This window comes from Symphalangus syndactylus, chromosome 9, assembly GCF_028878055.3.
Source record: "Symphalangus syndactylus isolate Jambi chromosome 9, NHGRI_mSymSyn1-v2.1_pri, whole genome shotgun sequence".
Classification (NCBI taxonomy): domain Eukaryota; kingdom Metazoa; phylum Chordata; class Mammalia; order Primates; family Hylobatidae; genus Symphalangus; species Symphalangus syndactylus.
In genome coordinates, this window is record NC_072431.2 from 39,188,359 (window position 1) to 39,211,626 (window position 23,268).

The 23,268-nt window shown below is 37.5% G+C and overlaps 1 protein-coding gene across 2 annotated transcripts in view; it reads left to right on the plus strand.

The window, feature by feature from the left end:
- The window catches only part of FAP (fibroblast activation protein alpha), a 72,882-nt gene that overhangs the window by 47,045 nt on the left and 2,569 nt on the right, over positions 1-23,268 (plus strand). For both annotated transcript variants that reach the window (XM_055291952.2, XM_055291953.2), the window contains 7 exons: positions 1,746-1,793; positions 6,729-6,827; positions 7,309-7,378; positions 8,112-8,306; positions 13,033-13,087; positions 21,556-21,655; positions 22,734-22,798. In XM_055291952.2, the coding sequence (XP_055147927.1) occupies positions 1,746-1,793; positions 6,729-6,827; positions 7,309-7,378; positions 8,112-8,306; positions 13,033-13,087; positions 21,556-21,655; positions 22,734-22,798 (632 nt within the window). The remainder of the gene's footprint in view (positions 1-1,745; positions 1,794-6,728; positions 6,828-7,308; positions 7,379-8,111; positions 8,307-13,032; positions 13,088-21,555; positions 21,656-22,733; positions 22,799-23,268) is intronic.

Here is a 23,268-nt window from a genome sequence, read left to right on the forward strand (position 1 = left end):
CTACACACCCATGAACATTCCACAGGGTAGATGCTGGTTGATTAGAGTCTAGAAATTTATATTCATGTCTCATTTCTTTGCATGCTGGCTGAAAATGTAATATGTGTATTTGTCCTTTTTCATAACTTTGATGAAAAACTGGCCAAAATGAAAATCTCTGCAATAACATTCTATAAAATTCTGAGATTCCGCACAGGAACTTTTGGGTCTTGAGGGAGCCTAATAAATACTATCCTTTTTCCTCATTTCCAAATTAGACTAGGATTCAGGCAGGAAACCAAAATATTATCTTTACTTGTAAAGGCTAGTTGGAAAATGTGGTAAAGCTGTGTGGTCTCCCAATATTGCATCCCAGAATTACACTTACACAAATATGGGTATGACAGGGCAGCCACCATCTTCCTCCATGGGGCTTGGCACTGGCACAGGTACAGCACTGAGGAACAGATCAAAAGCATGTTCTCTGCAGGCAGAAAGATGCCAGAAGCAAGACAGAAGGAGCTACTCATACCCAAGTCTTCTCAGAACTCTACAAAAAATTCATTTCTCCTCTGCTTAGCATGAGCCAAGCATGCTACTCTAATGGGTTCCCTCCACGTAGAAGGTAGCATCCTCACCCTATCTGGGCGGGGGTGGGGGGGGTGGCAAATGAACATGTACCACCAAACTCCACATCTGTTGCTTTTAACCTACTGACTGAGCAAATTTATGCTTAAAAGGTATATTTCCAGACATTATTTGATCCTGTATTTCAAGTAAGGAATAATTCGTTTTTAACTATTTGTAGATCTTGCTTAAAATGGCCAGTTTCTGCATGGAGAAGCTGAATGCATGTTGGAATATGTAGTGGACACTGGTGTGCCAGCCAGATCCCTTCATCCCCATCTTCAGGACTAACTGACTCAGTCATTTCTTCAGCTACTGAGAGGGATAGTGGCTGACAACTTACAGTTGAACACGCCCTCCAACCCTACCTCCCCCCACCACACTGGAGTTTCCTCTTCTCCCAGGCCACATCCAATGCTAGGGGGTAAAGCTCCATGCTAGGGGGTAAAGGTCAGCCTTGTTGCCCCATTGGAGACAACTCTACAAGCTATCTAGGGGTCTCTATGTGACAGCAGTGACATCCACCTTCCTTCCCTGCCCTATTCTTCCTCCTCTTCCCCCACAAGTGTGCAGCCCAATACCACCCCCACAAACCTCCTTCCAGGACTGCTTCCCAGGGACCTGCCACAGCATATTTTAAAAGGAAGTATATCCCGTATAGATTTCTGCATGTATTACTCCATGGAAAAAATACTCGGTTTTACCCATCTAAATAAGCTGAACATTGAACCAAGAAGCCAGATTGAAAATACAATCTGGGTACTGGTGAAGGTTGTTTGATAATAAAGACACAGCCAAAACTGGCCCAATACAGCATGACATCTTCCCAGAAGGCCATTTGTCGCTGCAGCTTCTGGGGTGCGTTTGTGTAATTAGATATTAACGATTCAGGATTAGTCTTGGAAAAGTGCACAGGCAAGGCTTCTCTCACAGCTGTTCTTTGAGTGGGCTTTGATCTCATGTATTGTTTAAATGTGACTTAAAAGTGATGTTTTCTTCTCTATGGGGAAAAAAATAGCTGCAGAATTAAAAGATGTACTGGCACTTGACACTAATCACAAATACTACCAGCAGCCCGTCTTGAACACGAATTGTTATTTTAACACTAAGCCATGATTTTGTTTTCATCCTGCACACAGGCCCAGGCATCCCCATTTCCACCCTTCATGATGGACGCACTGATCAAGGTACTCTCTCTTGCATGCTATCTATCTTGTCTCAAGTAATCCTGAACTCTCTGTGATGCTCCGCTAGAGAAAGCAAGCAGTTTCTCCATACCACCAAGGGGAACTGCGATGGAATCCTGTTATCACATCACTTATTATTGCACAGATTTGGATATTATTTGGGTCAAATATGATCCTATGAAATTTAATAATTCTTTGCAGTGAGAACCTGGCATAACACAGATGAGTTATATCAGAGGGTTTAATTCTATCTTCTCCAATCAGCCTTATAAAAAGCACAGATTAGAATTGGGAAAAAACTTAGCACATTCAGTACGATCTTCCTTCCAAAATAGAATCCCTAGGGTGTTTTTTTTTCCTCAGGGGTTGGGGGTAGAGGGTTGTTTGCTTGTGTGTGTGTGTGTGTGTGTGTGTGTGTGTGTGTGGTAACATCCCAAACTGGAAACAAATTCTGCATGTAACTTCTTCAGTTCAGAGCAGAGGGTGACTGTCACGCCAGCTTTTTTTGTTTTAACAGCTACATCACATTGTTGCCACGTATGAACGCCCTGAAATTTGGAGGCTCTTTCCATTTTCAACTGCTATCAAGACAGTCCTCCTCTATCCTGTATTTGTGATATTGGTTCAAAATAGTTCACATCTCAAAGACGACCAGTTTTGCTCGCAGCAGAGTTGTCCAAGTGTCTAATTGCTCTGATACTCTTCCTGCTGGCTCTCCATTATCTTTTGATTTACTATTAAACAACATTACAGGGTTGGAGTTGTTGGAGGCCAGGGACAATGAGGCAGATGCCACTTTCCTCAGCACTCATGCCTGCGATTGTCCCTGGACAGCTTGGGTGACAAGTCAGGAGACTGCCTTGGGATTACTTTGGCTGTCAGCTCAATGGCTCAAGTGTAGATGAAAATAACAAGAAAAAAAAATCAGAATCAATTTGGGAACTCTGGACAGGACAGGCATTGTGATAATGGGACTGTGAATTTAGTTTCATTTTAAGGTTTTTTGAAACCTTGTGTCTAATAAGGAAATACTTTTAAGAATAACAGATTATATTTCTTAATTTGACCATCTCAGTCAGTGAGATTGATTTCAAGTCGACAAGGTTTTGTTTTAATAGAAATCACCATCTGTGTATAATTCTCATTTTATCAAGGCTGCAAAATAATAGCCAGCCTTTCTTTTTCCATAGCATGAATTTCTACTTTCTTGAGATCCTTGTTAGATTCCTGGCAGATCTGTGTACTGATTTCGAAGCCCTATTACTTCACTCACTATTTACAAAATAGGTACACCCTCAGATATGTCAGATGTAATTAAATAAGTACTAACAGAAAAAATAGAATTCAAATTCTTTCAGAGCACAGTTCCACAACTTACCTAATGTGAAATTATTCTCCTATGTTCATTATAAATACAGATTCCCAGGACTTCCCCAAAGATTTTAATGTGGTACGTCTCAAATTATGCTTGGAAATTTGTATTTTTAATAGTAAATGTTCAGCTGCTGTTTTGGAGAAGTGCTGTGTCTCTTATTTACATTGCATTTGGTGTCAGCAATCTCATTCAACAAATATTTATGGAATTTCTACCACATTAAGCCAGGCACTATGCTAGGTCCTGGATCTATCTATAAAATAAAGAGATACTGTGTTAGACGATGTCTTTGTCCTCAAGGAGGTTATAGATGAGTGGGGAATATGAACATGGAAATGGGCAGTTACAATATAGTGGGGTGCGTTCTAAGATAGGGGAACTACAGAAAGCCTGGAAGCACACAGGAAGAGCAGCTCATCTGGGTTTGGGGGGTTAGGAAATGTTTACTAATGATAACTACCACAAACCGGAGACTCATGAATATGAAGTAGGTGATGATGCTATTTGGATGATTGGCTTGATACTAATGGTTTTTTACTGAAATAGAGTAGTCATTGTGGAGATCAGGTTTTGGGAGGATGATGAATTTTGTTTTAAATGTTGAGCTTGAGGCACTGATGAGATATCTAAGTGGAGCTGCTCTGTAGTGACATCATTTTGGATCTGGATGCCAGAAGATCAGTTTGGACTGAAGATAATGATGAAAGTCATTAATTTATGGAGCATGTGGTAACTAAGGCCTTGGAAGTGGATGATATGAGCCAAGTGGACAAAACAAGAGTGAATAGGGTTAGTGGGGAGTGAGCCTACAACAAAACTATGTGGAACATCAACACTTGAGAAATAGAAGGAGAAAAATGAGCCTGGAGAGGAGACCAAGAAGGAACAGAAGGAGGGGGACAAACTTGAGAGTATGGTATTGTGGAAAGCAGGGGAGGAGAAGAGCTCAAGGAGGAGGAAATAATCAGCTGTACCAGATGCTGCAGAGAGTGAGGGAAGACTTGCTCTAAATTAATGGACTTAGCAAGAGGGAGATTGACATTAGCTTGGCCAGAGCCATTTCAGTGGAGCAGTGGAGGTGGAAGCCAGATTAAAGCAAAATTAGGTCTGCATAAGTAAGTTAAAAAAGACAGTATTTCCAGTCGGTCTGAGTGTGATGAGAAGAGGGGATTGGTGGGATGATGGCTGTAAAAGATTGATGTAGGTTTAATTTTGTTTTTGAAAGAGGATAAACATTTGGGTATGAGTGGATGTTGATAGAGGAAATCAGCAGAAAAAATGGAAGGAAAACATAGAGGAGGGAGGTCCCTAAGAAGTTGAGAGAGGTTGAAGATCAGAGACAGGTAAGGGGATTAATCTCTTGTGATGTGATGGGAGATAATAAAGAAATTGTTGGTATAATTGTATGAAAGTTGGAACACAGTGAAGTGGCTTCATTTTCCCTGCAAAGAGGGGGAAGTTTATTTGAAAATAGCAGGTAGTACTTGAACCAGATTCTGTGGGAATCCAGAAGAGCTGGAATTGTCAGGGAGGGCCCAGTTAAAGCTTAGTTGCTTTGGGCACAGAAAATGCTTATTCAAATTAACCAATTCATGACATGCCCTCATTAATCAGCCTTCCCATGGATTCTTCCCATAATTTAATCAGCAATATGGGATTTTAAAACGATTCAAACAGAAATCAAGTATAAGATCCATCACTGTTAAAACTCAATTTCATCACAATGAAGAGCCTACAAATACATGTGGAGCAGATACTACAGGCCAGATACTAGGTGCTGTGTGTGCTTGGTACTGGGTATATAGTGATGGGTGAAAGAAAGTAAAATGTATGGTCTGACCTGTACTCCCCTTTCTAGGTTATGGGTTTTTAATGCACAGCCTTATTGAAAAGCCCAGCTGCCACCTCTCACTCTTCCCACTGCCCCCTGTGAGATTCTGTTTGTGCTCCAAGAGGTGGAAAAATTGCCCACTCACTATCCATAAAAATGCAACTCTGAGCCATAAAAGCATTTAGATTAAATTTTGCATGTCATTAAGTCATGTATCAGAAAAGTTCGATAGCTAAGAATAGAATGAAGAAAGAGTCAAAGCCATAAGCACGTGACAACACCCAGATACTGTCTCCCACTTCCAGTGCTTGTGGTAAAATGATACAAATAGTAATGAGTCAATCAATCAGCCACTCTGTGCGCTTGATCCACACAGGAGTCTCTTTATCCATGGCAGCTCCACAAACAGAATCCACGCAAGAATGAAGGGTTGGCTCTACTGTACTTAGAATTGTGTATTCATTTTACTTTTTTGGTTTTAACTTTTAAGGTGTCACAAATATCTCTTCCCTGATGGATTACCCAAAGTTAATGTGAAATTCATTATGTATCTTATACAAATCATACCCAAAACATCTATACTTGTGCTAAGATTAAATATAACATGTTGGAGCAAAATGCCATGAGTATATGAAAACTGAGAGTTACAAGAGAAGTGGTTTGGCAAACTTAGTATAGTCACAAGCACTCCTCCAGCACTCTGTCTTCAGAGACCACTCTTTCAAAAAGGCATAAAAACAAGAAGTCCATGGACATCTTTCGTAGCAATAAATATACCTCACAAGTCATCCAGCCCCTCTTTTAAAATATAAAGCTAAAACTCCACATATTATTTGAAAGGCTAACTTTTCTCTAGAAGATGCTGATGTCAATCCCAGGTTCAAAATAAAGTCTATAAAAAGCCCTCTATTGCTAGAAACCTATTTGCATGTATTACCAATCTACAGATTCAAGAGATCAATGGATTTGTTCCTTTTCAAATATTAAGGTGTGAAATATAACTGAGCTCGAGTATAAATAGCAGGTTTTAGATTTTTTAAAGATTTAAGACAGAGAAAGAGCATAGTGTGTGTGTGTGTGTGTGTGTGTATACACAACATGTAGTTGTCTTACTCAGATATATCACTATCTTGAGAGAAAGGATCTGAAAGAATAGCATACAACTAATTCAATTTCCAAAAACAGGAGAATATCCTTTATTAATCAAGTACAACAGGAAAGCGTAAGAAAGAAAGATTTTAAAAATCGCAGAAATAATATTTAACTTTACATATTAAAAATTAAAAAACAAATTTTGGAATTACACAATTAATTATTTTAAATTTGAGGCCCCAGCAATCCAGACTGTATTTCCACTACATTTTTTTAAGTATATGATAAAAGAAATATCACCTGCTTAGGTCATGGCTTTAAACTTAAAAACAAAACAGCTTTAGATGGGAAAAAGTTATTGAATAAACATTGTTGCTCCTGTGATTTTTGCTCAAAATGTGTTTTGATGCTATTAGAATTAGTTAAAGACACAGTGATTAAAATGTGATGTCCTTCATAAGCTTATATCTGCTCTAAAGGCTGGATTATAAATACATTCGTCAATATGAAACTTCACTTCTTAAGCAAGCTTTTCACAGTTTCAGTTTCACCCATATTGAAGTCAAAGGAATTTTAAGGAAAAAAAATTGTTTATGGAAATACTATTGATTACAAATGAACATTTAACTTTTTTCAGAAATTAAAATCCTGGAAGAAAACAAGGAATTGGAAAATGCTTTGAAAAATATCCAGCTGCCCAAAGAGGAAATTAAGAAACTTGAAGTAGATGAAATTGGTAAGATCTTTTAAAAACTTCTCATTTATAGATATGAAGCTGAGCAATTTTCTTGCTTTTAAAAAAGCATAGGGTGAATGTTACAGTGCAAATTCTGTGATCTATTAATATTATAGGATTTCATTTAAAATAATCTTACTGTAACAATTCTGTTTTACTAAATATCCTTAATATGTTTGTGAACATGGTTGATCTTATACCTTTTCAATTGCTTCCTTTCCACATTGACATTTTTTTAAAAAGAGCTTATCTAATTTTAATTTTAAGATGTATCCTTCTAGAACAAATAGTAATTCAAGGTTTCTAGTCATTTATACATTTAACACAAAAATTTAATAGAAGTTACTTTTAAATATATCCTAAATTCTTAACAATTTAGTAGTTGAAAATTGATTTTATGGCATATATTGTTATTAAAGACAATAAATTATGCTACTAGTACTGTGGAATGAAGATTTTTCTCCTTTTCTTTTCCTCAAAGCTTTATGGTACAAGATGATTCTTCCTCCTCAATTTGACAGATCAAAGAAGTATCCCTTGCTAATTCAAGTGTATGTAATATTTTCTTTGGTGTAAAAACTATTTACTGAAAATATGTTAGATGAAATACACATTTATGAAATAGAATGAACCATTCTCCTTGGTAACAGTTCCTATTGATGCTGTTTTTATGTATTCTTCAACTAATCAGAGTAAATAAAATATGGCTATTTAAAATAGATTGAGGAAGTTTTGAGATTTTAGCTGGACTTGCTTGCATTTGCTGTGTTAAATTTCCTTTGTATGGCAATTTGCCGAATGTGTCAGAATACCTTTGAGATAGAGAAATTGCAGCCAAAAAAATATTGTAAATCATCTTCACATCTTATGTAATTGAGTTAGAAATGAAATAAAGGAATAGAATACATTTAGTGGAATCACACCCAAAATCAGTGCTGACCTACACACAATTTGCTTAAAACACCATGCATTTTTTTTAGTATATCTTATGTCTGCTTTTAGCAAGTGGCAGGTGGCAGAAATGACGAAAAACCCACACATATTCCTTGAAATGCCAACCCTAGATGTATCCGTTTTGGGGAATAGGAGAGGCTGTGTCCCAAAACAACTTCCTTGTAGCAAACCTCTGGGAAAAGCCTGGACTCCTCTTGATTTTGAGCCAGTTCTAACGCCATTGTTATTTTATCACATAATTGTACTGGAATTACTAGAAGCAATGCTTGGCCAGGATGGGAAATTGAGTTTTACAAAGCAATCAAAGATTCTTTTTTTTTTTTCCTTTAGGTATGGTGGTCCCTGCAGTCAGAGCGTAAGGTCTGTATTTGCTGTTAATTGGATATCTTATCTTGCAAGTAAGGAAGGGATGGTCATTGCCTTGGTAGATGGTCGAGGAACAGCTTTCCAAGGTGACAAACTCCTGTATGCAGTGTATCGAAAACTGGGTGTTTATGAAGTTGAAGACCAGATTGCAGCTGTCAGGTGAGCACCTTCTCATTCAAGCAGATGTCAACATGCAACAAAAGTCATGCAATCACTATTGTGTTTCTCCATTCTTCATGACTTAATTCTTTTTTTTTTTTCTTTTTCTAACTTGGTCTAAAACAATCACTAATCTTAAAGGGGTATTTCTGCCAAATATGAAAAAAAAGTATTTATAGAAGAGAGCTAACGAATGTGTAGAAAAATGATTTCAAGTACTAAATGACAAATACCCTCTTTTGATGTGTTGTCATCCATTCTAATATCTTTTAATTTAGTTCCATTTCTTACAATTGATAGAAAAACTTCGAACTCTAATGATGATCTTCAGGAAAACAAATATCTGAATTTGCTCAAGCATTGTGGATTCTACCTCATAAGTTTAGAAATAGTTCCAGATTTTATCAGCACTACATATTTTTAGATGTTAGGCATTCATTTGTGGTTAAACTAGCTATCAGTAGGCCATGGTAGCATGAAAGTGTTTGCCTGTTTTCGTTTGACAAAAACATAGTCATTTTACACAACAGAAATTATATTATGAAAACATTTAGGGGAAGCACAGATTCATAATCTGATTTCTTCTTCTCAACTATATATATTTTCAACCATGATTTATAGTTCAATCATCTTTTCCTGAAACAGGACTATATAGGCACCAAAACTGTGGCTTTTTTAGAAACACTGTGCAAATAATTCTTGCCATGTCTCTATAGTTGTTGGGTTTTGTTATTATGTTATGAGTAGGTGAAGCTAAGAATAATAGTTTGTAAACTTAAAAGGTAGCAGGCTAATTGCACTCTCAGTCATGAATATATGTGCATGTGCGGAGCTAAAGGTCAAACACTGTTTCACAGGCAAAGAGAAATTTAGAAATTTCTTTAGTACATTTTTTATCTCCTTAATGTCATTAATACTTAATGATGTCACTGCAACATGCAGAACAAAGATTGTATTTAACAGCCAGGAGCCAGGCCTAGACAACACTTTTCTATATTTTTGTCTCTAATCAAAGCAGAAGAGTTTAGACTCACAAGTAATTATTTTTAAAAATAGAAAGGTGTCCATAACCCATACATTTTCAAGTGCTTCTCTCATTCTGGGAACACACAAAATGTTCAATAAAAAACAAAGTCTATCTGAGTACAATATAACAAATTAGTAAGTAGGTTACTAACACTAAAATCTGTAGCTATCACTCAATTTCTGGAAGCTCCCTCTTTCTTATGGATTCAGACTTTTGGCCTTTCAACTATTCACTTGTTTGGAGGAGATAGTTCAAAGAAAAACCCCACTGAGACACCATTTTCTCATATAAAGACTGTAGTGTGCCTTAATGAGAATATTAATGCCATCCACAGAATTGTAGCCTAATTCCATGGGGGACTTCTTTTTAGCACCGTGACTCACATCTATTTGCATTTAAACCATGCAATAAACATCAAGGACATGTAATCCTGGGACTACATGAAAACAGAGATGAGAATTATGCCTCATTTATAATTTATTTAGATCTTTTCCAAAGCTAAAAGAGCTAAAAAGTGGTTTATTTTGGCATTGGTTAAAAAATCATTGTCTTCATCTTCATCATCATCACAAACCACCAGTAACAACAAAATATGTCATTATACTTTTATGTGTTTATTTACCAGAACAAATGCACCATTTGAACCTAAGAAGAAATAGCTTCTTAATATTTTCCTTGGATGAAATGAAATTTTAAACCTGAGCCGTGATATTCAACATACAGGACACAAAGCCATAAATTCTACCTTCTACTGATTTTCGCAGTAGTACCAATTTGTCTTTGGCATTTAGAATTGAAGATGGACTAGGGGTGGTAATTGGATACCTCTACTTTCTCTGAGCCATTTTTAGGATGGAGTCTGAAGAGTCTTCCTGCTATAGGGAAAACATATGTTCACCCATATACTCAGCCATTCAACAACATAGCAAATAGTAATATTAATACATGCCATTACAGTACACTCTGTATAAAATTGTGCAATTTGCAATTTCTGTTTTCAGTGTGCTTACAATCAGGTAAAAGTAAATAAGCCACCTACACTCTGAAGGGACAAAATTGTTGTTAGATCAAACTTTTAGTAAACACCCCAGAGAATATGGGCAGCTGCGTGGCCCCAAGCAAAGTCTATAAACAACAGTGGAGATGACAGCCAGAGCTGGCCTTGGTTTTGCTTGAAATCGTTCTTATGCAACTGTGAAAAGGAAGCCTTATAATCCAATGCTTTGAGAAATCAAAAGCTAAATAGGATAGACTCAGAATAATAATCCTGGGGATGATTCAATATACCTCCTAAGGAAGTGTTTTAGGAATCAGACACTAAATGCCTGACCTGGGGAATTGAGATTATAATACTTCTACTGTAGCCCTTAAGTTTCCTCTCAGAGAATAAAATTTGTCCCCTGAATCTTTTACAAAATGCAATCTGGCTAAGCTTTTGACATACCAAAAGAAAATCGTACGTACATATTTGGAAACAACAGTAAATACTACTCAAGGCCAACAAATAGATTTAAACGAAGCAAAGTAGGGGAAAACAAGAAGTCATATCGTCTTATAACTTCTGTCTATATGAAAGAAAATGCGTCAGAAGAGATGCTTGTGAAGCTGCAGACAAGGGAGACTGGAACCTGCTGTCTTTAGGCATCTCTTCAAATGGTACATATGTGAGACCCTTAAAACTTTGGTGGTTATAAGGGCAACTTTGCTCATTTGGAGTATATTTGGCACTTTTGATATTCCCACAGCTTTAAAATTTGACATAACTTGAGGGTTAGTGGTGGGGAAGAATTACATGAGATTAAATTTTCTATCATGCTTTTATAGATGGTATGAATAAGAATATTTCTAAAATAGGATAATAATTGATCACTACGATTCCAAGTTTACCTTGGCCTCAGGCCATCTTTATGAGAGAAAAGTTATAAAGTTCAATCCAGACTCCAAGATTAGAAAAACATCCTTTTCATTTGTTACTGACATTTTGTTGATATAATCACATTATCAACAGTATTTACAACCCTCTGGGAAACGCTTCAGAATTTGAAGGTGAATTTTATAGTGCCTCATTGGTCTGGAAGTGCTAAGATTATCTAGCTAACCTTTAACCTAGTCCTGCCACATTCAGTGTTAATGTTTCATTTCCATGTTAACTATTGCACTATCATTTCCTGTAAATGTCATCCTTTCAGAATAAACCTAGGAAGAGAGCTGTTAAGAGTTTCCTGTCCCCATGTATCACCTGTTATTTGCTCTTTACCCCAGATGTAAGGTAGTATGATTGTTGGTTTCTGGGAGATCATAAAATCACAAATGGTTTTATGTCTCAGAACTGTCTTCAAGCACTAGTAGCAAGGCTATTTTTTTAAACAAGAAAGTGAACCTTCTCTTCTTTCATTTGGTTTTTGAAGTTTGTGCAAGAATTGCTCAAGTGTCACAATTTGCTGCACATTTTCTCTTCTACATCATGAGCAGCATCCACACAGGTAGCAACTTTCCATTTGCTACTGCATTTCTTCTCTGTAGACTCCTCAGTGTCCTTCAGAATCAGTGTCGGGTAAGCTGTGACTAACGGGGCCTCTTCCCATCTGTTTGTCCCGGGCATTTGCCCAACTTCTCTATGCATCGGAAACGTGCATGTTGAATCAATGCAAGAGCGAAATGGTTGCTGTGAAATCCCTTTAAGAAACTACATTATTCAAGTAATGAAAATCACTCAGTTCTACTTCCAGAGAAGAACTGATGAGAAAGGTCTTTAACAGTAATTGAATGGAACAAGAAGATAGTATTTTTCTGGGACTGTGTGTCTCCTTTGGTCTTCTCCTCTCCTTCCTGTCACTGTTGCATACAGTGGTTTCTGCAATGGCTGATCCAGTTTGCTACATTCCAATCCAGCTGCTGTTTCTCTGAGATTTTCTTGAGTTTTTATCAAACCAATCCCCAGACAAATCACAATTGCTCTAGAACACCAGCCCTCAGGGTAATATGTTAGAAATTAGCTTGAAACCCTCAATTTTGAGAGTTTCCCATGACTTTTTAAACTTTGTCCTTCAGTATAGCCCCTTGCTCCTAAGGAAAGATTTATTTTCAAAATAGTTTTCAAATGGATGCTCTTCTGTGATGGAGCTAAAAAGGAATTATTTCCATATTCTAAAAGACATATGTAATGGCCCCATGCACGATGAATTGAGGATGCCTAAGTATGAAATGGAAGACGGTTGTATATTTCTCCCAAATGTCGCTGAAAATGAAGTGGTGATTATCATTAACAACTCAACAAACAATGTGATAAGAAATTAATATAATTTAAAACAGCAAGAACAAAATCCTTCTTTCCGATAGCTGGGGATTTGGAAATTTGGTCCTGCTCAATACTACTGCTACTTCTTGTGTCACTATGAACCCATCTTTTGGCCTCTCTGAGTCTCAGGTACACCCCCACGATTAGACTACAAGGCCTTACCGCTCTGAGATTACCACTCAATAACTGTACAATAGAGTCTAAGAGAATCCTTTTATCTCTTTGCAGGAAACATGATAATATTATTTTAATTATTTGTAAATGCGGCCTTATTATGCATGTGTTTAAACAAAGAAAATGTAGCGTTTCTATTAAATCTTTGGATTAAATATGGTTGTGTAATGAAGTAAATGTCATGTGTATACACTTAACATTCTAAAAATTTGTTTCTTTTACTTTAGAAAATTCATAGAAATGGGTTTCATTGATGAAAAAAGAATAGCCATATGGGGCTGGGTGAGTTGTTTTATATTTTTTATGCCTGTTATTCAGTTCAGCAATCATCATTTTCTGAAGTGTTCGTTTAGAAGGTTTCTCATGAAATGTTAATGTTGCAACATAATTTAATCTGTCAATGGAAACAGTCAGTTTGGATAATCTGGGCTTCAAAATGGTGGTTTTAAGTGTTTGTTCCTTTTTTTCAATCTTTTCTTCCCTGTACTGTAAGTTAACTCATAATTGACATATTTTTACTTAAGTCTTTGTTACTAGATTATAGCATACTGAACTGAACCATATTCATCAGAGGGTGAATTTCCTTTGTTATTTTAAAGTTAAATATATATCTTTTATTTTATATTTCTATTTTATAAAAATCGGAGCTACAATTTGAAATCACAGGGACTTTCAGAATATAAATTCCTTAGTACCTAGCCTAGCAGTCGTATCTTAGCTGTTTAATTTTGTTTCTTTTTATTTGGCAATCAAATTATTTTAGTAGACCGAATGTTCGTTTGTGCTAACTGGAGAAAAGTACTATTTAGTTTCCTAATTATAGGTCATGGAGATAACTTCTCACATTTGAGGAGCTGTGCATATTTTGAAAATACACATTTAAAGAAAGTGGCAAAACTTATCATTTATGGGCAATGAAGTCACTGGAAAGTTTAGAGAAATACTGGAAAGAGTTTAGATTTGCCCATTATAAATTATGATAATTACCCTTCAAAGAAGATTTCCTGTTTCACTTTTTGGTCTGAATTTGTACATTTGCAAGTCAATTTGCAGCCATTTGTGCCTGGGTTGTTTTTCTTGGCTGTTTTCTCTGAGAGCGGCCCGCACGAGAAGAAGGGAATGAAACCCAATATTGAAGGGAATCTGCAAGATTCAGCTCCACTCAGCTCAGTGACCAGATGAAGAGCTGTTAGGAATTTGAAGAAAGTTGTTACTTCAAGCCATTTGGTCCTTCTTAAAACTATCAAATGTTAAATATCTAAACAGAATGAAATTCAAATGAGTAGAAATAAATGAAATATTTCTATAGTGAAATATTCCAGATAATACCTTCCCTATCATCCATTTTTATAAAGTTTCCTAAAGCAAATCCTTGAAAGATTCTAATTTTGAGTTGAACATGTACATATAATCATTAACATTTCTCTTAGAGTTGGACTTTGCTTTTGCTGCAGGCTTTGAAATAACCATAAAGTAGAACTTTTTATTTTATTTATAGAACATTCTAGGTATTAGTTTGGTAGAAAACCATCTACGTGGGATGATTTTCTAAAAACCCACTCATCACCCAAAAATATATCCCTATCAGCCTGAAATTCTTCAATAATAGATTCTCACCACATCTAGTTGGGCAAATGCCACTGAAATAGTACATTAGAACCCCCATCCCTCAATTGCTTATTCTCCAACATGGTGACGACTGTGAGGTCGACTCTGAGAGCAAATTTGAGCAAAGAAAGTAAGAAATGGGCTGCCACGTGATATAACATCTGAGCAGAAGGAACTAGTATGTGGATAAAGACATTAATAGTATACTGGGTTTTAAAATCAGCTCTTCAGGTTTAAGATGTTTATTAATCCATCTGTCTAATCACTGACTTGTTCATTCTTTCATCTACATAGTCCATTTTCTACAAGGTCTTGTACTAGGTTCCTTAGGGAATGAAAAGATGAGTAAGTCATAGTCCTGGCCCTCTTGTGGGGGAAACAGACAACAAAATAAGCAATGGCTCAGCAATGTTCCAAGTGTTAAGAGAGATGCAACTTGCTATGGAGTACAGGGGGACAAGAGTGGATAATTATGGCTGTGGGAGCTAAGGGAGGATTCCAAAATAAGTTAGCATTTGAGATTGGTGAAGATAGCTGAGGAACAGAGCATTCCAGGCAGAGTGAAAACCACATTGCCCAGGACCTGAGTTAAAGAGCATGGTGCACACGGGGAGACTGAGCTGTCCAGGGATGCCCGAAACTTCAAAAGTCTAAAGTATCTTGAGGAAAGTATAGGAAATGAGTCTGAATAAGCAAGTATACAGATAATAGACAGTCTTTTAGGCCACCTAAAGGAGAGGGATTTGTGCATGCCTGTGACACCTTTCTCTTCATTCTTCTGTGCCTCTATGATTGTTACACCTTTTTTTTTTCTTTTTTCTTTTTTGAGACGGAATTGCTCTCTGTTGCCCAGGCGGGAGTGCAGTGGTGCGATCTCGGCTCACTGCAACCTCTGCCTCCCAGGTTCAAGCGATTCTCCTGCCTCAGCCTCTCGAGTAGCTGGGATTACAGGCACATCCCACCATGCCTGGCTAATATTCCTTTTTTTGTTTTTGCGACAAGATTTTGTCATGTTGCCCAGGCTGGTCTCAAACCCCTAGGCTCAAGCAATTCACTCACCTCAGCTTCCCAAAATGCTGGGATTACAGGCATGAGCTACCGCACCCGGCCTCCATTTATTATTTAAGTATTGGTGTTTTTCTGGGTCTGGATCTCGCCTTGACCCTCATTAGTCTTCCTTTCCTTTGGCAAACCCTTGTGGTGTCAAAGATGATGATGACTTCCAGATCCCTGGCACCAGCACACACCTCTCTTCTGTGCTCCATGTTTCAAATGCCTGCTGATCATCTCTCCCACATGTCACACATGGGCCTCAAACTTAACTTACGCCTAAGGTAAACTTGTTAAAGCCTATTTTAAAACAAGTCTTAATCTTCATTAAGGCTTCTCCACACACTCATTCACCCAAATTAGAAACCTGAGAGCTGTTTTCAACCTCCCCGTTCCTGACTTCAACATTCCATTGATTAGTAAGTTCTGTCAATTCTACCTTTAAACATCAAAGTCTGTTCTCATCATCCCGAACTGACACTGCCTTAGTTTGAGTTTCTCCATTTGTAATTTAAGCCAGAAATTCTCAAACTTTAGCTTGCACAAACATCACCTGGAGAGCTTGTTAAGACACCAGAGAGTCTGTGTCTGTGCTTCTGGGGTGGGGCCCGAGAGTCTGCATTTCCAACAAGACCCCAAGTAATGCTGATGTTTGGGTTACAGACCACAGTTTTCACGCTTCAATTTATTCTAATTGCTTCTTACCTGTCCTCCTGCTTTGGCCTCACAAGCTCCAATGTGGTTAATGAAGTTATCATTCCAAAATAATTTTTACTGTGTGGCTTTTCTGCTTATGTATTTTATAGGACTCTGCATTGCCTGCAACACAAAGCCCAGATACCTTTCCTGGCATGCAAGGCCTTTGGCAATCTGACTCCAGCTTAGCTTTCCAATCTCATCTCTTGCCACTTCTCCCTGTACCTTAAGTAATTTAAATTATGGCTGGGAGTGGTGGGTCATGCCTGTAATCCCAGTACTTTGTGAGACCGAGACAGGCAGATCACAAGGTCAGGAGTTCGAGACCAGCCTGTCCAACATGATGAATCCCCGTCTCTACTAAAAATACAAAACTTAGCCAGGCGTGGTGGCATGCGCCTGTAATCCCAGCTACTCAGGAAGCTGAGGCAGGAGAATTGCTTGAACCCGGGAGGTAGAGGTTGCAGTAAACTGAGATCACACCATTGTACTCGAGCCTGGGCAACAGAGCGAGACTCCATCTCAAAAAAAAAAAAAGATAGATAGATAGATAGATAGATAGATAGAGAGATAGATAGATAGATCTGTGCTTCCTTGTTCCCATGTTTTGCACATGCTATTTCTCGCATCTGCAATGTCCATTCTCTTCTTCCATTCCCCATCTTTTACTCACTCCCAAATGGATAACTTACACTTGCTCTTTAAGATTCAACTTAGATATTATTTTCTTTGTGCTCCAGTAGCTCTTTGAATTTTTCTTATAGGAATTACCATGTTGTGTCTTGTCTGTCTGTTAGTTTCTCCCAAAAGAATGTAAGTTCATCAAAGGAATGGACTGTGTCTCATTTTAGCTTTGTTTCTGAGCCCAAAGCTAGAATTGTGTTTGTTTAGCACAATGCTTGGCCACATCAAGCATCTATGATGTTGTTTAAACTGACTTTAATCCTGTAAATCAATGTCTTCCCTCAAATGTGTCCCACTAGTACCAGGAGATGTTTCAGGAAAATGTCCTATAGTCTAATAATTTGGCAAATCACAAATTCTATGTAATAGAGTATATAGGCTCTAGAAAGACTAGCAAAAAAAAAAAAAAACAAACCTGTCAAGTTTTGTTTAACACAATATTACCAAAAAAGTATTTGATTCCACAATTCCTTATTCCTCCACCATCCCAGAACCTATACTGACAATGTTTTCTATGGACATCAATATTTAAAATGCTCTTGAAGTCAATAGGGCAAGGTATTGGTGTCTTAGAAAGATAATCTTGGCTGCAAAGTGGAGGATAATCTGAGATTTGGGGAGAGGATGGGCCAAGGGGCTAGGAGAGAAGTAATACCAGGGACAGATATCAAAGGCCTGAATTAGTCAGTGAAGTAGCAGTTGGAAGAGGTCATATCTCTGTGTGCTCTTATACAATATAATAAGCAGGGACCTGTGGCAAATTGGAGATGGAAAAGAGAAAGACATTGAAAATTACCATGAGGGTTACTTAGCTCTTATTGCGTTTTGAATTAGGGAAGAATATATGTGTTTCCATGAAGTATTAGACAGTATAGTAGTTTGGGAAATACATCACACCCAACAAAATTTTTTGGAGTCAATTGGTCAATAAGCTCCAAATCCCACATTACTCTCCATTATCGAGTTCAAGAAATGGGGAATAAACCCTTTTATCTTCCCCTTTCATTTTCTGGCTCACATAAAACAAGGCCCATTAGTCCCGGTTTTAGCCCCTTGATAAATATTCACTATGTGCCCACCACAGTGCCTAAGAAGTATCAGTTTATGACAGTGGTTGTTAACGGGGCGATTTTGCTCCTTGGGACATTTGACAACGTCTGGAGGCATTTTTAATTGTCACTCTGGGGGAGTGCTACTGGCATCTAGTGGGTAGAGGCCAGGGATGCTGTTAAACATCCTGCAATACATAGGACAGCCCCCTATAACAAAGAATTATCCATCCCAAACTGTCAATAGTGTCAGAGTTGCAAAACCCTGATATGCAATGAAAACTCAACACAGTTATTCTGACAATTGAAGAGTAGCGAGGGTTTTGCTTAAATTATTAGAATAACAGCCTCATTTCTGGGCTTCGCTTTGTTAATATAGGCCTAGCCAGGTGGTGTTGAATAAGCATTAGTTCATGATTTAATCTTAGTTCCTTTCTCTCCCAGTGACTAATTATAAGTAATTTGAATTGCTATGTGTGATCAACGATGTAAAAGTAGGACAAATGCACCTCTAATGAGACTATATTAGACTCTGAACTTACAGTTTCCCCAAAAGAGGTTGCCCTAAGTATAGGGATACAGAGGAAGGGGCATGGGTTGCTGAGTCAAGTGTCCTGAGTTTGAGTCCCAGCTCTGCTGCTTACTGACTCCATAGCCACTATAAGTTTACTCTGAGCCTCAGTTTCCTTATTGTGAAATGCAGCAATAATTTCCTCACCAAGACACCGTGAGGATTAGACAAAGTAATAGCAAAGTCATATACTCAACAAATATTTATTCTATTCCTGTTGTGTGTCAGGCCATATTTTCAGTGCTGGGCATACATTCATTGACGGGACAGACAAAAATATCTACCCTTATGGAGTTGGGAATGGTTGGAGAGAAAGACAATAAACAAGATAAATAAGTAAAATATAGAGAGTGTTAAATGAAGTTAAGCGCTATGGAAAAAGACAAAACAAGAAAGAGGAATGGTGCAAGTTGGTACAATTTTAAATCAGAACGGCAAAGAAGGCTCATTTGAGGTGACATTTGACTTTGAAGAGGAGAGGAAGTGAGGCATGCCAGTGTCTGTGGAAAGAGCATTCCAAGCAGAAGGTCACAGCATTTGCAAACGTCCTGAGGCCAGATCATGCTTGGAGAGTTCAAAGAACATCAAGAGAGCCAGTGAGCAAGGGGAATAGAAAGGAAGGGGAGAAATGAGGTGGGAGAATGGAGACAGATTGCGTGAGACCATAAAGGCCATTACAATAACCCTGACCACATAAATGTTAGCTAGTTATTATTATTGCCTATAGGTAAAATGTTCCAGTGTGCATTATGCCTCAAATAAGAGTGTTTCGTAAACCCTCCTTCAAAATCCTGTGCCCTTCTAAGAATGTTTTTAAAGATATCCCTCATTTAAACAAAATGGCAAGGCGTCTAAGTGCAAAGGACAAAATTCCAGAATTCTCATGGCCAATCTGCTCTGTGGGTTCTTTTCTTGCAACAGCCACCCACTCTGCCTGGGAGCCCCACTCATGGAGGGGGGGCAGGAAAAAGTCAACTCGGGTTTTCTTTTTTCCCCCTCTTCATTTCTACAATAGGAATAGCTTCTCCAAGCTGCCCGAGAATTTAAAGTACACCTTCTTTTGTTGTGCTGCTGATACAGTCGCTTTTGCTCTTACAAATTCCCAGAGAAAATTTATATTCATTCTGAAAACAGGAAAGTTTTATTTAAATACAACACTATCACCCAATGACTGAATAGATACAGATTAATAATTCCTGAGATTTTCAACAGAAATGTTCAAAAACCTTTTCATGATATGCAAAGGCTCTTATTTTAATCTCAAGTCTCACTTTATTTCCTTCTCTGGGGCAAAGGAAAGGAGAAGCAGGACCCAGTATTTTTATTTGCAGTAAACACACTTTGCCAATAAAATAATAAACGATAATAATTTTTTTCTAAAGGTCTCTGGGTTACTCTGCTCTCATTTGATCTTGAAATTCAGAAGGAAGGAAAGCCTTCCCATTTCAGCAGGAGTTGCTGCAAACCTGCTAATCAAAATAAGTCGTTTTTTAAATTATAAGTGAAAGTTTATACCAGACAGAGAATTTTCACTTGCAATAAGGATTTTCAAACCCAAATGTATCTTCTGTTTTTAAAATATGCTTTTTCCCTATTAAAACATGGTTCAGTTCTCCTCCAAGTATAATAAAAAGGGTCCATGGTACAATCCGAGCCCCCTCTTTTATTCTGTGTTTTGTAGCTAAAGGTCTTCAATACAATTCCCCAGAGCTAAAAACATAAAACTGTAAATTAGTTTGAGAATTCTTCATTTAACTGTTAGATTCAGCAAGATTGTTTAGCTGATTCTCCCATTCCATGCATTTCATGAATTAAAAATAGACCCCTGCCACTGACCTATTACCAGCACCATGTCTGTCTACATCTCTCTCTCTCTTTCTCACACTCTCACTCATTCTCCCTCTCTAAAGAATGACCTTCTCTGGTAAAGATGATATGATCTATCCTGATCTGAGGGAAGTGATTCCCAGAAATCTGTGGTCATAATAAGGTCCTAAAAACACGGTATGGCTTTAGCTGGAGAGTCACGCTGTCCCCTTATGATTTTTAGGGACGTTCTTGCATCAGGGCAAGAATAAACACAGAGAATCACTTCCTAATCTAGTGCACACATTTTTTTTGGTCCATGTCCCAGACAACTGCTTAGTCCACGTTCCCAGGAGAAGCACCTCTCTCACAGCATGTTTGTACAGACCAAATTTGCTTCTCACGAGGCAATGCAACCTTATTTGGATGCCCTGTTCGTTTCTTCATATTTAAGAAAAGGTTCAAATTTCCATGTGACATGGGCAGAGATCTCTTTCTCTTAACAGGATCCCATTTCTGAATCACCTCTTGATTCCTTGGAGAAGAAAATCTATGAGAGATAAACCTACTCCTAACTCTGCAAATTGCATCCTGTTTTGTATTTATTTCCTTTTCCTTAAATTTGCAGGAAGAAATATAAGGTTTTTAAAGACACCGATGACTTTTCCTCCGTTGAGCTGCTATGTCAGAAATCCTTAGAACTTGTACCACTACATCATACACAAACTATGGCCATGTCTTAAATTATCCAAAAAGTTCTTATGGCCTTCCTTTGGTATTCTGTTGTGAAAATAAATAAGTAAATACAAAGATACATGTTCTGTCTCACAGGACTTTTGCAAACTGCGAGGATGTATCTTACATTTAAATTTTGGTAATTTTTTTTTCTGTGCATCTCTTTCAAGTCATCTCTTTCAAGTAAAATCCTGTTTTTGTTCCAGCACGGTCCTAGTTGGAAAGATATAGAGAAAAAAAGGAGAATTTTTTTATTTTTGCAAAAGAAAATTGAAATTCTATCTATCTCTTAAACTGCTCCTACCATGTTTTAAGAGGGTCTGTTCTGATCAGCACACCAAGTATTTCTAATGCATTAGGGATGAAATTACCATTATGTCTGGTCATTTATCTGAAGCTTGCTGCCGAGGATGCAAGATAGACATGTAATCCACCCTTAGCCATATTCTCCAGCTCCCTTCAGTCCGGATTGTGAGTAGAGTTGCTATAAACATAGGGAGGAAAGCTTATGAAAGTAAATCTGAGTCTGACTCATAACAATGTCTCTACAGTCCTATGGAGGATACGTTTCATCACTGGCCCTTGCATCTGGAACTGGTCTTTTCAAATGTGGGATAGCAGTGGCTCCAGTCTCCAGCTGGGAATATTACGGTATGGAAACATTCATGAATGTTACCGTGAAAGCATTTGACATGTAATTACTCTATATTTGATGTTGCTAGAAAAATGGATTATGCAGTAAAATTCACCCCAGCATCACCGGGGAAAATATAATTTATAAACAAAGTTGTTTATATCATTTATTATAAACATGTTGGAACAATCAATGAAATCTCAAGAGTGAGGAAAGCCTCTTCCATAATCCACTATATCTTATTTTCTCCCAGAAACCTTGAGACCCTGCCCAACCAAATCTTTAAAATCAGAGCTAACTCTGTTTTTGCAGGCACACAGCTACAGCATAATTGGCTTTTAAGCACATCTTCTGCACGGTCAGGCCAGAGGCCAAGCAATTCACCTCCATGCCACAGTTAGCAATTGCCAGCTCCATTGCTCCAGAAATCAAAGAAACAAAAACTTTGTTGGAGAAATACTCCTGTTTGTGCCTATTTTTATCATTACATCAATGCAGGATGATTATTTGGAACGAACTCTAATAATTATACAAAATAGCTCTAATAATTATACAAAAATTAGCTTCATCAGATTCTCTCTTCTGTACTGGGGCAGAAATAAACAGTTGTGACTTGTAGGGGATCTTGATTAAGAAAAAAGGTGTGTACATATATGTATATGTGTAGGGGGAATGGATTTGAGGAAAATATTTTCATCCCAGATGAAATAAGACACCAGTAAAAGTCCTAAAGATGGCTGGATTTGTGATTTTCTTTAAAATATATTGAGACCATTCTACAGGTCATTCCTACTACAACATTCTTCCCTAGGAGGGTAGAAGTGAAAAATATTAAGAATAGTCATAGAAAGAAAATGTTTAGACACTCCTGTTTCCATAATCTCTTCCTTCATACTTCTCTAGCTCTATTGAGGCTAATTGCAGAGATGGCACATATTCTTTGAGGCCAACCATTATAGCAAAGTAAAGCAAGAATTTACCTCAAGAGCTCAAGACGGGAAAATTGAGAAACAGTTATTAAACTAGAAGGTCTTGTTGGTTAATGAAATGACATGCATCGCATGCAAACAATGCATATTCTTATATCTTTTATAGCGTCTGTCTACACAGAGAGATTCATGGGTCTCCCAACAAAGGATGATAATCTTGAGCACTATAAAGTAAGTGTTTCCATTTTATTTAGGTTAATAATTAATTTCTAATATGCTAAATAATTTAAAAGCAGTAGTTCAGAATTTACAGTTTTAATTCTGGGTCCCCAAGCAAATATCATCTTTTGTTAATTGCAAAACACATCACTAGAAAGGTTTTTACTCCTTTTGGATTCTGTTCTTTCTTTTCCCATCCTCCCTTCCCTAACCTCTCTTTTCCCAATCTTCCTCCCCACCCCCAACCCCTACACAGCTTGAGCGGGCATCATTTATGCCTAAGGTCTCACTCATATGTAACATATGACACATAAACTTTCAGTTTTTCAAACTAAGAATCAGATGGAAGTAATGCAAATGATGATGAAAATGTGTTGCTCTGACTCTTAAATATTTATCAACCAAAGCAATACATAATTTCAGTATTGGTGCTAAGTCCATTGCACAATGATTTAGCTAGTTTTCTATTAGAACTTGCAGCA